This window comes from Leptodactylus fuscus, chromosome 3 (genome assembly GCF_031893055.1).
Source record: "Leptodactylus fuscus isolate aLepFus1 chromosome 3, aLepFus1.hap2, whole genome shotgun sequence".
In the NCBI taxonomy this organism is placed as follows: Eukaryota; Metazoa; Chordata; class Amphibia; order Anura; family Leptodactylidae; genus Leptodactylus; species Leptodactylus fuscus.
This window is the reverse complement of record NC_134267.1, coordinates 119,613,696-119,628,871: the sequence shown is the minus strand read 5'-3', so window position 1 is coordinate 119,628,871 and position 15,176 is coordinate 119,613,696. Positions and strand designations below refer to the sequence as shown.

At 46.3% G+C, this 15,176-nt stretch overlaps 1 protein-coding gene across 1 annotated transcript in view; it reads right to left on the bottom strand.

The window, feature by feature from the left end:
- UBE2J1 (ubiquitin conjugating enzyme E2 J1) overlaps positions 1-970 on the bottom strand; it is a 36,245-nt gene extending 35,275 nt beyond the window's left edge. Inside the window, exon 1 of the mRNA XM_075268179.1 lies at positions 877-970. Coding sequence (XP_075124280.1) covers positions 877-955 — 79 coding nt within the window. The 5' untranslated portion in view covers positions 956-970. The remainder of the gene's footprint in view (positions 1-876) is intronic.
- Positions 971-15,176: the final 14,206 nt, after the last annotated feature.

Below are 15,176 nucleotides of genomic sequence, written 5' to 3'. Positions count from 1 at the left end.
CGGTGTCTCTCTTTAGCAATATCTCCCCATTGTCAGAAAGTCAGGCCTTATAGCCTAGCCTCATCACTGGGCATTAAGGAACGCGGCCTCCCCCTTCTCACAGTACAAGTCTATAAAACAGTAAATAATGGAGCAATAGAGTGCGTGAGAGAAGCAGAGGTCCATTTAAACTCCTTCTCACTGCAGTCATCTAAGGACCCCTAAACCCTGCTGAAGTGATAGTTGGGACCCCTTTGATCAGCTGTCCAATCACTGAAAAGTTTATTTTTTCTCCATCTACATCAATAGGGATCTATTTTAAAAGGCAAGAACCCCATTTTAATTGACAACAGTTCTGTGAAAGGGGCCAAGAACAATGGCAGCTGTTTGAGAAGAGGCCTGTGGTTGGTGGTCACCAGATGATGTAGTGGTCACCTGGCACAAACAGCTGGGGGTGGCTGACATTTGCTACTGCTGGAAATGCTTTACTGGGAAAAGGTGAGAAGTTTGTTGTTTTTTTTGTCTTTGTCCCCTTCCTCAGCCCTATTAAGCGGAAAAAAAAGTTGTCCAACCCTTTTAGCCCCTTAATGTGTCAGAAGTGTTCCTGACTGTGTCTCAGAATGTTCCTAAAGAGAACAATGGCTTATATAACCGGCTCAGAGAAGGCCAGTGTGAGCAGTCACTCATCAACTAGTGACATGGCCTCAATGACTACAACACCTATCATACAACGCCACATAAACACTTCACACATCATCCATAGGCAACCGAAAGTAAATAGGTCACTAAGTGCACAGTGAGAGGAATGAGAGCAGCGCACACAGCCGCGCGCCACACAATACACACACACGATATACACGACAGCACAACAGAGAATAGAACAGCCGCTCCTGTTACCCGGGCTCTTTAGGTTGTAGCGAGTCTCCATGTCTGCTTGACAGCGGCCTTCTCCCCGCCTACCCGAGGACACGCCCATTCACGTCAGAGAGCGAAAAATGGCCACGTCACGTGCTTACAGTGAGGGAGGAGCTAGTACGTCACGTACCGGTAGGTAGTTGGCGAGCTTGCTATGGAAGGTGCGGCGCGTACAACTTGCTTTTACGTACCAGCCCTTCTGTGCACTCGTGACCTGGCAGATTCTGTACATGTAGTCTAGTACGCAGGGAGGATGTTCTGCTGCAGGGCACACAGAAGCTTGTTTCCATTCAGTAGGGGTGGGGTGTCCTTCATGATAGTGGGGAGTCTTTGGGATGGCTAAACTATTATGAGGAATATATATATATATATATATATATATATATATATATGTGTGTGTGTGTGTGTAAAATTAGAATTTATCAAATAAACATACTTTATACATGACTATGATGTCAGGAGGAATATACTCTAATTTTATACATACATACATACATATTAGGGTGGGATCACACCTGCGCCTGGTCTCCGCTTTAGCCATATATTATGTCCCTCTTAGTAAGGGCATGTTCACATCTGCACCCAATGTCCAGTTTTCGCAATCCAGCAGCTTGCCGTCTTCTGCTTTTCTTCTTTTTTTTAGCCGGACACAAAGTCAAACATGCAGGACATTTTGTCCGGTTAAAAAAAAAAAACGGTTTTGCCCCGGACAGGTAGAAGACGCACATGGGCGTTCCCCATTGCAAACCCATTCAAGTCAAAACTTGACTGCCGGGTTTCCGTCTCCTGTACAGTTTCTTAGGGCAGAAGACGGAAACCTGCCATATTGCGCAAAGGGAGACATAATATACAGAAAAAAGCCATACTTTAACGTATACCAGATGATACATGGCTGTGCAGGATGCTAGCAGGCCCAATTACAAGATATGATCAGTAGAGATGAGCGAACACTAAAATGTTCGAGGTTCGAAATTCGATTCGAACAGCCGCTCAATGTTCGTGTGTTCGAATGGGTTTCGAACCCCATTATAGTCTATGGGGAACAGATACTCGTTAAGGGGGAAACCCAAATCCGTGTCTGGAGGGTCACCAAGTCCACTATGACACCCCAGGAAATGATGCCAACACCTCTGGAATGACACTGGGACAGCAGGGGAAGCATGTCTGGGGGCATCTAACACACCAAAGACCCTCTATTACCCCAACATCACAGCCTAACAACTACACACTTTACACACTCAATACCACCTCTCTGACAGTAGGAAAACACCTTGAAACATGTGTATTTGGCACTTGCAGTGAGGAGAGCTTGTCACCAGCAGTGAATTTGGCCCTTGTAGTAAGTTGAGGTTGGCACCAACATTTGTTTTGAAAATCAGGGTGGATTGAGCCTCTAACCAGCAGAGTTTGGGCAAATTCATGGTGGAGGGAGCCTCTAAACACCCCAGTTTGGGCAAATTCATGGTGGAGGGAGCCTCTAAAAACCCCAGTTTGGACCAATTCATGGTGGAGGGAGCCTCTAACCAGCCCAGTGTGGGCAAATTCATGGTGGAGGGAGCCTCTAAAAAACCCAGTTTGGACCAATTCATGGTGGAGGGAGCCTCTAACCAGCCCAGTTTGGGCAAATTCATGGTGGAGGGAGCCTCTAAAAAACCCAGTTTGGACCAATTCATGGTGGAGGGAGCCTCTAACCAGCCCAGTTTGGGCAAATTCATGGTGGAGGGAGCCTCTAAAAAACCCAGTTTGGACCAATTCATGGTGGAGGGAGCCTCTAACCAGCCCAGTTTGGGCAAATTCATGGTGGAGGGAGCCTCTAAACAGCCCAGTTTGGGCAAATTCATGGTGGAGGGAGCCTCTAAACAGCCCAGTTTGGGCAAATTCATGGTGGAGGGAGCCTCTAACCAGCCCAGTTTGGACCAATTAATGGTGGAGGGAGCCTCTAACCAGCCCAGTTTGGGCAAATTCATGGTGGAGGGAGCCTCTAAACAGCCCAGTTTGGACCAATTCATGGTGGAGGGAGCCTCTAAAAAACCCAGTTTGGACCAATTCATGGTGGAGGGAGCCTCTAAACAGCCCAGTTTGGGCAAATTCATGGTGGAGGGAGCCTCTAACCAGCCCAGTTTGGACCAATTCATGGTGGAGGGAGCCTCTAACCAGCCCAGTTTGGGCAAATTCATGGTGGAGGGAGCCTCTAAACAGCCCAGTTTGGACCAATTCATGGTGGAGGGAGCCTCTAAAAAACCCAGTTTGGACCAATTCATGGTGGAGGGAGCCTCTAACCAGCCCAGTTTGGGCAAATTCATGGTGGAGGGAGCCTCTAAACAGCCCAGTTTGGGCAAATTCATGGTGGAGGGAGCCTCTAACCAGCCCAGTTTGGACCAATTCATGGTGGAGGGAGCCGCTAAACAGCCCAGTTTGGACCAATTCATGGTGGAGGGAGCCTCTAAAAACCCCAGTTTGGACCAATTCATGGTGGAGGGAGCCTCTAACCAGCCCAGTTTGGGCAAATTCATGGTGGAGGGAGCCTCTAACCAGCAGAGTTGGTGGAAATCAGGGTGGAGGGAGCCTCTAACCAGCAGAGTTGGGGGAAATCAGGGTGGAGGGAGCCTAGTATTAGCAGAATTGTGCAACGCTTATGGTGGATGAGTATGAGGATGCGGAGGAATTGGAGAGGTTGAGTACAGACATGGAGTTTCATGTTGGGGTGCTTTACACAGGTGGGCACAAAAATGACGGCTCTACCCTGTGGTGGTTCATTTTTATCAAAGTGAGCCGGTCGGCACTCTCAGCTGACAGACGGGTGCGCTTGTCAGTGATGATGCCACCGGCTGCACTGAACACCCTCTCAGATAGGACGCTGGCGGCAGGACAGGACAGCACCTCCAAGGCATATAGGGCAAGTTCAAGCCACAGGTCCAACTTCGACACCCAATACGTGTAGGGCGCAGAGGGGTCGGAGAGGACAGGGCTGTGGTCGGAAAGGTATTCCCGCAACATGCGCCTATACTTCTCACGCCTGGTGACACTAGGACCCTCCGTGGCGGCACTTTGGCGAGGGGGTGCCATCAAGGTGTCCCAGACCTTAGACAGTGTGCCCCTCGTTTGTGTGGACCGGTGAGAACTTGGTTGCCTACTGGAGGAACTGCCCTCCCTGCCGCCAACGTCACATGCTGGAAACATCTCCATCATATTCTGCACCAATTGCCTGTGGCAAGCATTGATGCGAATGGCCCTCCCCTCTACCGGAATAAAAGACGAGATGTTGTTTTTATACCGGGGGTCAAGGATAGCAAAGATCCAGTACTGGTTGTCCTCCATGATTTTGACAATACGCTTGTCGGTTGTAAAGCACCCCAACATGAACTCAGCCATGTCTGCCACAGTGTTAGTTGGCATGACTCCTCTGGCCCCACCGGAAAGTTCAATCTCCATTTCCTCCTCATCCTCCATGTCTACCCATCCGCGCTGCAACAATGGGACGATTCGAAGTTGCCCGGAAGCCTCCTGTATCACCATCACATCATCGGACAACTCTTCTTCCTCCTCCTCCTCCTCCTCCTCCTCCATTAAACGCAGTGAAGCGGACAGATGTGTGGACCTACTCTCCAGCTGTGACGGATCGGATGCTATCCCTAACTCCTCTGTGTGATCTGAGTTATCCCTGATGTCAATCAGGGATTCTCTCAGAACACACAAGAGCGGGATTGTAAGGCTCACCATCGCATCCTCAGAGCTCACCCTCCTTGTGGACTCCTCAAAGACCCGTAGGATGTCACAAAGGTCTCTCATCCATGGCCACTCATGGATGTGAAACTGAGGCAGCTGACTTTGTGGCACCCTAGGGTTTTGTAGCTGGTATTCCATCAAAGGTCTCTGCTGCTCAACCACTCTATTCAACATCTGAAACGTTGAGTTCCAGCGTGTGGGGACGTCGCACAAAAGCCGGTGTTGTGGCACATGCAGGCGTTGCTGGAGAGATTTTAAGCTAGCAGCGGCTACTGTCGACTTGCGAAAGTGGGCGCACATGCGCCGCACTTTCACCAGTAGCTCTGGAACATTGGGGTAGCTCTTTAGGAAACGTTGCACCACTAGGTTGAAGACGTGGGCCAGGCATGGAACATGTTGGAGTCCGGTAAGCTCCAGAGCTGCTACCAGGTTCCGGCCGTTATCACAAACGACCATGCCTGGGCCCAGGTGCAGCGGCTCAAACCATATTGCCGTCTCATCGAGGAGGGCATCCCTCACCTCGGAGGCAGTGTGCTGTCTGTCCCCCAAGCTGATCAGCTTCAGCACAGCCTGCTGACGTCTACCAACGCCAGTGCTGCAACGTTTCCAACTCGTAGCTGGGGTCAATCTAACAGCGGAGGAGGAGGCGGTGGCGGAGGAGGAGGCGGTGGCGGAGGAGGAGGCGGTAGAGGAGGAGGAGGAGGGGGGTGTTCTTCTCGTGTCCCTGCCAGGAATGTTAGGCGGGGAGACGAGGTACACCGGGCCAGTTTGGGAAGCAGTCCCAGCCTCAACTACATTCACCCAGTGTGCCGTCAGTGAAATGTAGCGTCCCTGTCCGCATGCACTTGTCCACGCGTCGGTGGTCAAGTGGACCTTTGTGCAAAGCGCGGAACTAAGGGCCCGCCTGATGTTGAGTGACACGTGCTGGTGCAAGGCGGGGACGGCACACCGGGAGAAGTAGTGACGGCTAGGGACGGCATAGCGAGGTGCCGCAGTTGCCATCAGGTCCAGGAAGGCGGGAGTTTCAACAAGCCGGAACGCCAACATCTCCTGGGCCAGCAGTTTAGCGATGTTGGCGTTCAAGGCTTGCGCGTGTGGGTGGTTAGCAGTGTATTTCTGCCGCCGCTCCAATGTCTGAGAGATGGTGGGTTGTTGTAAAGAAACGCCTGATGGTGCCTTTGATGGTGCAGGAGAAGGAGATAAGACAGGACCAGGGGAGGATGAGGTAGAAGTCAACAAAGTGGCGGAGGCAGATGAAGTGGTGTCCTGGCTCGTCCTCTGGAGTGCATCGCCAGCACAGTCAGCAGTGGCAGTGGCAGAGGCAGAGGCAGTGGCAGTGGCGTGAACGGCAGGCGGCCTTTGTCCTGCCGTTGCTGCCTGCCACTGATTCCAGTGCTTGGATTCCAAATGACGGCGCATTGAAGTGGTGGACAGGTTGCTCTTCTCAGAGCCCCTAATCAATTTCGAGAGGCAAATTGTGCAGACAACACTATATCTGTCCTCGGCGCATTCCTTGAAAAAACTCCACACCTTCGAGAAACGTGCCTTCGAGGTGGGAGTTTTTCGGGGCTGGGTACGAACTGGAACATCTTGGGAGATTCCGGGTGTGGCCTGGCTTCGCCTAAGCTGCTGACCTCTGCCTCTAGCTACCCTTTTTGGTGCTGCACCTGCCTCAACATCCACACTACTTTCCCCGCTTGACATCCCCCCTGTCCAGGTCGGGTCAGTGTCCTCATCATCCACCACTTCCTCTTCCAACTCCTGTCTCATCTCCTCCTCCCGCACAATGCGCCGGTCAACTGGATGCCCTGACGGCAACTGCGTCACATCATCGTCGATGAGGGTGGGTTGCTGGTCATCCACCACCAAATCGAACGGAGATGGAGGAGACTCTAGTGTTTGAGCATCTGGACACAGATGCTCCTCTGTTAGGTTCGTGGAATCGTGACGTGGAGAGGCAGGTTGAGGGACAATGAAAGGAGCGGAGAACAGCTCTGGGGAGCAGGGACAGTTTGGGTTATTGTTCTGTAAAGCTTCGGAATTTTGGGAGGAAGGAAGACAAGACTGTTGGGTAATAGGAGGAGAGGAGGCAGAGTCTGACTGGCTGCTGGACAATGTGCTGTAAGCGTTCTCTGACAGCCATTGCAAGACCTGTTCCTGGTTCTCGGGCCTACTAAGGTTTGTACCCTGCAGTTTAGTTAATGTGGCAAGCAACCCTGGCACTGTGGAGTGGCGCAATGCTTGCTGCCCCACAGGAGTAGGCACGGGACGCCCTGTGGCTTCACTGCTACCTTGCTCCCCAGAACCATTCCCCCGACCTCGCCCACGGCCTCGTCCACGTCCCTTTCCGGGAGCCTTGCGCATTTTGAATTCCTAGTTAGAAATTGGCACTGTATACCAGTAGTAAAAATTGTGGGTGCACGTAACCCCAATATATTCTTTGAATTCCCAGTCAGAAACTGGCACTATATGGCAGTAGCAAGAAATGAGGGTATTTGTATTCCCAATATATTCTTTGAATTCCCAGTCAGACAATGGCACTGTATACCAGTAGTAAAAATTGTGGGTGCACGTAACCCCAATATATTCTTTGAATTCCCAGTCAGACACTGGCACTATATGGCAGTAGCAAGAAATGAGGGTATTTGTATTCCCAATATATTCTTTGAATTCCCAGTCAGACAATGGCACTGTATACCAGTAGTAAAAATTGTGGGTGCACGTAACCACAATATATTCTTTGAATTACCAGTCAGAAACTGGCACTATATGGCAGTAGCAAGAAATGAGGGTATTTATAACCCCAATATATTCTTTGAATTCCCAGTCAGACAATGGCACTGTATACCAGTAGTAAAAATTGTGGGTGCACGTAACCCCAATATATTCTTTGAATTACCAGTCAGAAACTGGCACTATATGGCAGTAGCAAGAAATGAGGGTATTTGTATTCCCAATATATTCTTTGAATTCCCAGTCAGACAATGGCACTGTATACCAGTAGTAAAAACTGTGGGTGCACGTAACCCCAATATATTCTTTGAATTACCAGTCAGAAACTGGCACTATATGGCAGTAGCAAGAAATTAGGGTATTTATAATCCCAATATATTCTTTGAATTCCCAGTCAGACACTGGCACTATATGGCAGTAGCAAGAAATGAGGGTATTTGTATTCCCAATATATTCTTTGAATTCCCAGTCAGACAATGGCACTGTATACCAGTAGTAAAAATTGTGGGTGCACGTAACCCCAATATATTCTTTGAATTCCCAGTCAGACACTGGCACTATATGGCAGTAGCAAGAAATGAGGGTATTTGTATTCCCAATATATTCTTTGAATTCCCAGTCAGACAATGGCACTGTATACCAGTAGTAAAAATTGTGGGTGCACGTAACCCCAATATATTCTTTGAATTACCAGTCAGAAACTGGCACTATATGGCAGTAGCAAGAAATGAGGGTATTTATAACCCCAATATATTCTTTGAATTCCCAGTCAGACAATGGCACTGTATACCAGTAGTAAAAATTGTGGGTGCACGTAACCCCAATATATTCTTTGAATTACCAGTCAGAAACTGGCACTATATGGCAGTAGCAAGAAATGAGGGTATTTGTATTCCCAATATATTCTTTGAATTCCCAGTCAGACAATGGCACTGTATACCAGTAGTAAAAATTGTGGGTGCACGTAACCCCAATATATTCTTTGAATTACCAGTCAGAAACTGGCACTATATGGCAGTAGCAAGAAATGAGGGTATTTATAACCCCAATATATTCTTTGAATTCCCAGTCAGACAATGGCACTGTATACCAGTAGTAAAAATTGTGGGTGTATATAGCCCCAATTCTATTGCTAGGGGACTTGCAGGGTATTTCTGGGGTGAAGGTGGGGGGGCACACCGTTGGAACGGGTATCGGGGTATATATCGGGTATACGGGAATACACTGACAGTGTATTCCATTCAGGATCCTGGGAAAGCTGGGTTGCGGCGATTGAGCCCGTCAGTGCCACGTTACACTGACAAGCTTCTCCCTGGAATTTAGCTCTTACAAGAGCTGTTGTGGTTGTCTTCTCCTTCCTATCCTAGCCTGTCCCTGCCTACCCAGAATCTAAGCCCTAGCTAGCTGGACGGAAACCTCCGTCCTCGGTGAATTGCAAGCTCAGAATGACGCGAAGCTGGGCGGCGCTGTTCTTTTAAATTAGAGGTCACATGTTTTCGGCAGCCAATGGGTTTTGCCTACTTTTCTCAACGTCACCGGTGTCGTAGTTCCTGTCCCACCTACCCTGCGCTGTTATTGGAGCAAAAAAGGCGCCAGGGAAGGTGGGAGGGGAATCGAGTAATGGCGCACTTTACCACGCGGTGTTCGATTCGATTCGAACTTGCCGAACAGCCTAATATCCGATCGAACATGAGTTCGATAGAACACTGTTCGCTCATCTCTAATGATCAGTGATAAGTGAACCCGAACTTCGTGGGTTTAGGTACTCGAACTTCAGGACTGAAGTTCAGGTTCGGCTTATGCCTAAAGCTGGTTGATTGACTGCTCAGCAGCCATTCAACCAAGTTTAAGCCCATGCACATGCCCAGTACCTTCTCCTAGCACAGTAACTGCGTGTGTAGCCATACTTTCTTCTAGCGCAGTAGCAATAACTGCATGCGTACCCATAATGTCTCCTAGCACAGACTTTGACTCACATGGTGGATGAGTATCTGTCGGCACATTCCCTTATACTGAGCGATGGGTCCTCCCCATTCAATTTCTGGGTTGGTAAATTGGACACTTGACCAGAGCTTGCCCTCTGTGCCTTGGAGGTGTTGGCCTGTCGTGCGCCAAGTGTCCTATTAGAATGTGTGTTCAGCATTGCAGGGGGTGTCATTGCCTATCCACAGCCAACGTGGACATACTTACGTTCATTAATGGATCCCATCGGACTTGGTTGTGCCAGCACCTGCGTGAGTGTTTAAAGTGTTAGCTACCTCCTCCTCCACCTCTTGCCACAACCACATCCACCTCCTCCCCCTGGACCTCTACCACCTGTTTCAAAATTATTTTATCTTGATTGTTTTAAAAAATATATATATATATTTTAAATAAAATAAAATTTTATATAAAATAAATTTTATGTTATTATTTTAAGTACTTTCCCTACCCCATTTTTTGCATTTTTTTGCACTTGCCCTGGTAATACCCCCATTTTTCAGCATTCTACTCTTTACTATTTTTGGGTCACTAAGTTCTGGTCCCCCTTTGATTTCAAAGGGGTTCGGATGAAGTTCAGGTACCCAAACCAAACTGACCTTGTTAAACCCAAACTTCGAACTACACCAGCAGATCACATTCCACTTGCCTGGTTACTAATGCAGCTCCCAGGAACTTTTCTTGCACACAGAATGTATTTTTGTTCAATTATGGTCCCAGAACCTCCGCTATTGTGCTGTTGGCACCAGAGAGCACAGTAGAAGATGCACAGATTCTGTGTACAAGAACAGGTCCCAGGAGCTGCATTAGTAACCAGGTAAGTGTAATGAAATTGTAATTATTATAACAGCATGTGGTGGGAGTGGGACTATTAACCAAGGGAGGCACTACTAGGGCTCTATTACAGTAATAGTGCCCCGCAAGGGAAATAGACCCCCAACCCACTGGTAATGTTAATAACTGGGGGGGGGGGCACTATAACTGCAATAGTGCCCCCCACACACACAGGTAATATTACCTGTAGGGGCACTGTTAGGGTACTATTACATTTATTACAATATTACAGTTATAGTGCCCCCCACACTTAAAGGGGTTGTCCGAGATCAATTAATATTTTAATAATAAGCCCCCCCCCATGTCCTCCCCCTCTTACTTTCTAAATAACATTTATTATAAACTAGCTTCTACCTGTGACTTCGTCTCCATGGACTTCAGAATTGAGTCCAGAGAGAAATGAAAAACGTGTGAGTAATAAAAAAAAATTAATGCGATAAAAAATGTCACCTGTCATATCGATTGCGCAGTAATAGAGACAAATAACTACAGCTTTGCATTTAAGTCATTAGGTATTTGATATTGTATATGATAATCACAAAATTTAGAATGTTTTTTTTTTACGCACATATGTTAATATACTTCTATACACGACATTGTATGAGTTATTATTTTCCGCCAGTACCTGTAAGTTTTGAGCAACCGACATGTGAGATGCAAGGAGTACCCAAATGAATTCCTGCCACTTTCAGCGTTTGGCCCTGGAACTTATTAATGGTCATTGTAAATGCAAACTTTAGGGGAAATTAAAGCCTCTTAAATTGAAATGGCAAATTATTTGGGATTCGGGGATCAACACGCTCTCTCTTTTAGCTGTACTGGTAAGAATAGTGGCCTTTATGATATTCCTCTCCAGCTCTGTGACACGTAGCCTCGTGCCATTGCACAGTCTTGGTGTATCAAGATTACGAATCAGCAGAACTGGGATGCCAACCTTTAACTCCAGTTTATGGGAAGGCATGCCTGTTAATTCCAAGGTGAAATTCTGCAGGGTAAGTTGTACTGTGGTCACTGCTCATAACCGTGTGTCACACTATTGATGTGTATATTTTTGATTCGCTGACTAACCCTTCCAATATCTTCTTGTTAATGTTATTGATGGACTCATTTTTTGGCGATAGCACTGCCCTCTTGCATAACCACTCTTTGTTCTTACGATTTATCACCCTTTCAGCAACAGCCTGTCTCTGAGCTTCTACTTCCTCCACAGTCTCAGCAGCTCTCTGGCATGCCATATATTCAGCAAATCACTGCTGTCAATAGTTCACCTGCTCTGGTGTTTTGGCAGCTTTGAAGCTGGCCTGCCACTGAAATTGTTCCTTGTGCTGTGCCTGTGATTGTTCCGGCATCTCAGCAGCTCGTTGGGACGCCATATAATGAGAGAGTTGTTGGCATCGATAATCCGCCTGCTCCGGCGTTTTGGCTGCTCTAACAGCCGCTTGATGCCTAGCTTGCTCAAACCACTTCAGCTCCACTTGAGGAGAATTCTGTTGACTTCTGGCTATCTTCATAGCTCTCGTTTTTTTAGAATTTTGCAACAAATTAGATTTGTTTTCCCTGCATGTAAAAAATTGTGAAACATTTGGATTAAAATGAAAACAACAAATGAAAAGTAAATTAAAATTCACAAACAAATACAAACTGATCACAACACAAACAACAAAATCCAAGTTGCTAAGCAACCAAATAACAATGAAACCAAAAGCAAGCAAACATCACAAAGCAAGTAATAAATTCTGTTACGAAGCAAAAGACCGTAAATAAAGAGAATGAAACAAAACCAAAACAGCAATCCTGTGATTACCATATACAATATCAAATACCTAATTACTTAAATGCAAAACTGCAGCTATTTTTCTCCATTACAGTTCAAGCGATATGACGGGTGAAATGTTTTACCCCATTAATTTTTTTTATTACTAAAACATTTTTCATTTCTCTTTGGACCCAATTCTGAAGTCCACGCAGACAAAGTCACGGGCAGAAGCTAGTTTATTATATTAGTAGGATAGTATAGTATAGTAGTAACATAAATTGATAACAGTCTTGAAGACATGTCATTTACCGGCATAAAAAAGTATCCTATGTGTTAATCCAGGTTACAAACTATCTATATGCCAAATTTCATCCCAATCCATTCAGCCAATTAACAAATATACAAACGTTCACATTTATAATATTAGTAGGATTTTTCTTAGTTTTAGATATCCTGGGGATATCCAGATCTTGGGATGTCATCACTGAAAGGCCGCCTCTTTGCCGGACCGTCCACACATACACAGTACAGTGGGGGTCCTGTACATGTCACAAAGAGGAGGTGTCAGCTGGCACCTACATAGAGTAGGCGATGGGGAGACATGTAGTGCCATATAATATTGATTGGAAATTCACATTCGATATTATACTGTTGCTTAGGTCACCATAGAGCATATTATACTGTGCAGGAGCCACTGTGCAGCATTATAGTGTGCAGTGGGCCACTGTGGAGCATATTCTATTGTGTGGGGAACACTGTTGAACATTATATTGTTTAGCGGCCAATGTGGTGCATTATATCATGCTGAGGCCACTGTGGAGCATATTATACTGTCCAGGGGACAAAGTGGAACATTATAATGTGCAGAGGCCACAGTGGAGTATATTATACTGTGCATGTGCCACTGTGGAGCATTATACCATGCAGGGGCCACTGTGGAGCATATTATATTGTGCACGGGCCACTGTGGAGCATTATTCTGTACAGGGGCCACTGTGGAGCATATATTGTGCGGGGGCCACTGTGGAGAATATTATACTGTGCGGGGGACACTGTGGAGCATTATACAGTACAGGGAACAATGTGGAGCATATAATACTATTTATATATGTATGTATTTGTGTATGTGTTGTGAGAAGGTAACAGGCCGAGTGCTGGAGTCCAGATATATCAGCCCCAGGTTTCTGACATACAGTTAGGGCCAGAAATATTTGGACAGTGACACAAGTTTTGTTATTTTAGCTGTTTACTAAAACATGTTCAGAAATACAATTATATATATAATATGGGCTGAAAGTGCACACTCCCAGCTGCAATATGAGAGTTTCCACATCCAAATCGGAGAAAGGGTTTAGGAATCATAGCTCTGTAATGCATAGCCTCCTCTTTTTCAAGGGACCAAAAGTAATTGGACAATGGACTCTAAGGGATTCAATTAACTCTGAAGGCGTCTCCCTCGTAAACCTGTAATCAATGAAGTAGTTAAAAGGTCTGGGGTTGATTCCAGGTGTGTGGTTTTGCATTTGGAAGCTGTTGCTGTGACCAGACAACATGCGGTCAAAGGAACTCTCAATTGAGGTGAAGCAGAACATCCTGAGGCTGAAAAAAAGAAAAAATTCATCAGAGAGATAGCAGACATGCAAAATCAACAGTCGGGTACATTCTAAGAAAAAAGGAATTGACTGGTGAGCTTGGGAACTCAAAAAGGCCTGGGCGTCCACGGATGACAACAGTGGTGGATGATCGCCGCATACTTTCTTTGGTCAAGAAGAACCCGTTCACAACATCAACTGAAGTCCAGAACACTCTCAGTGAAGTAGGTGTATCTGTCTCTAAGTCAACAGTAAAGAGAAAACTCCATGAAAGTAAATACAAAGGGTTCACATCTAGATGCAAACCATTTATCAATTCCAAAAATAGACAGGCCAGAGTTAAATTTGCTGAAAAACACCTCAAGAAGCCAGCTCAGTTCTGGAAAAGTATTCTATGGACAGATGAGACAAAGATCAACCTGTACCAGAATGATGGGAAGAAAAAAGTTTGGAGAAGAAAGGGAACGGCACATGATCCAAGGCACACCACATCCTCTGTAAAACATGGTGGAGGCAACGTGATGGCATGGGCATGCATGGCTTTCAATGGCACTGGGTCACTTGTGTTTATTGATGACATAACAGCAGACAAGAGTAGCCGGATGAATTCTGAAGTGTACCGGGATATACTTTCAGCCCAGATTCAGCCAGATGTTGCCAAGTTGATCGGACCGCGCTTCATAGTACAGATGGACAATGACCCCAAGCATACAGCCAAAGCTACCCAGGAGTTCATGAGTGCAAAAAAGTGGAACATTCTGCAATGGCCAAGTCAATCACCAGATCTTAACCCAATTGAGCATGCATTTCACTTGCTCAAATCCAGACTTAAGGCGGAAAGACCCACAAACAAGCAAGACCTGAAGGCTGCGGCTGTAAAGGCCTGGCAAAGCATTAAGAAGGAGGAAACCCAGCGTTTGGTGATGTCCATGGGTTCCAGACTTAAGGCAGTGATTGCCTCCAAAGGATTCGCAACAAAATATTGAAAAAAAAAATATTTTGTTTGGGTTATGTTTATTTGTCCAATTACTTTTGAGCTCCTAAAATGTGGAGTGTTTGTAAAGAAATGTGTACAATTCCTACATTTTCTATCAGATATTTTTGTTCAACCCTTCAAATTAAACGATACAATCTACACTTGAATTCTGTTGTAGAGGTTTCATTTCAAATCCAATGTGGTGGCATGCAGAGCCCAACTCGCGAAAATTGTGTCACTGTCCAAATATTTCTGGCCCTAACTGTATGTATGTACCAGGGCGGATCTGGAATAGGCCTCAGCCCAGGTGTAGATCCTTGGCTCATTACTGGGCCAGAAAAGGCTACTGCTCTTGCATTGCAGTGCAGTTTCATGAGGTGAAAGGAGGTGTATACATGTATATGTAGTACATATACTTAGTGCAGTAGCATCATTATTTGATCCTGCAATCTTTTGCAGGTTGAAGTCATACATTTACATACACCTTACACTATGTTCACATCTGAGCTGGTGTGTCCTTTGTTCTGGTCTGTTGGTGGACGCACGGACCACTAAAATAGTGGACATCAATCGTGGCTGACAGGCCCCATTGACTGTAATGGGTACTATCATGTGTCTGTTCTTTTAAACTGAGACTACACATTCCCTGTCTTAGGCCTATTACTGCTGTATTTCCAGAAAGTGA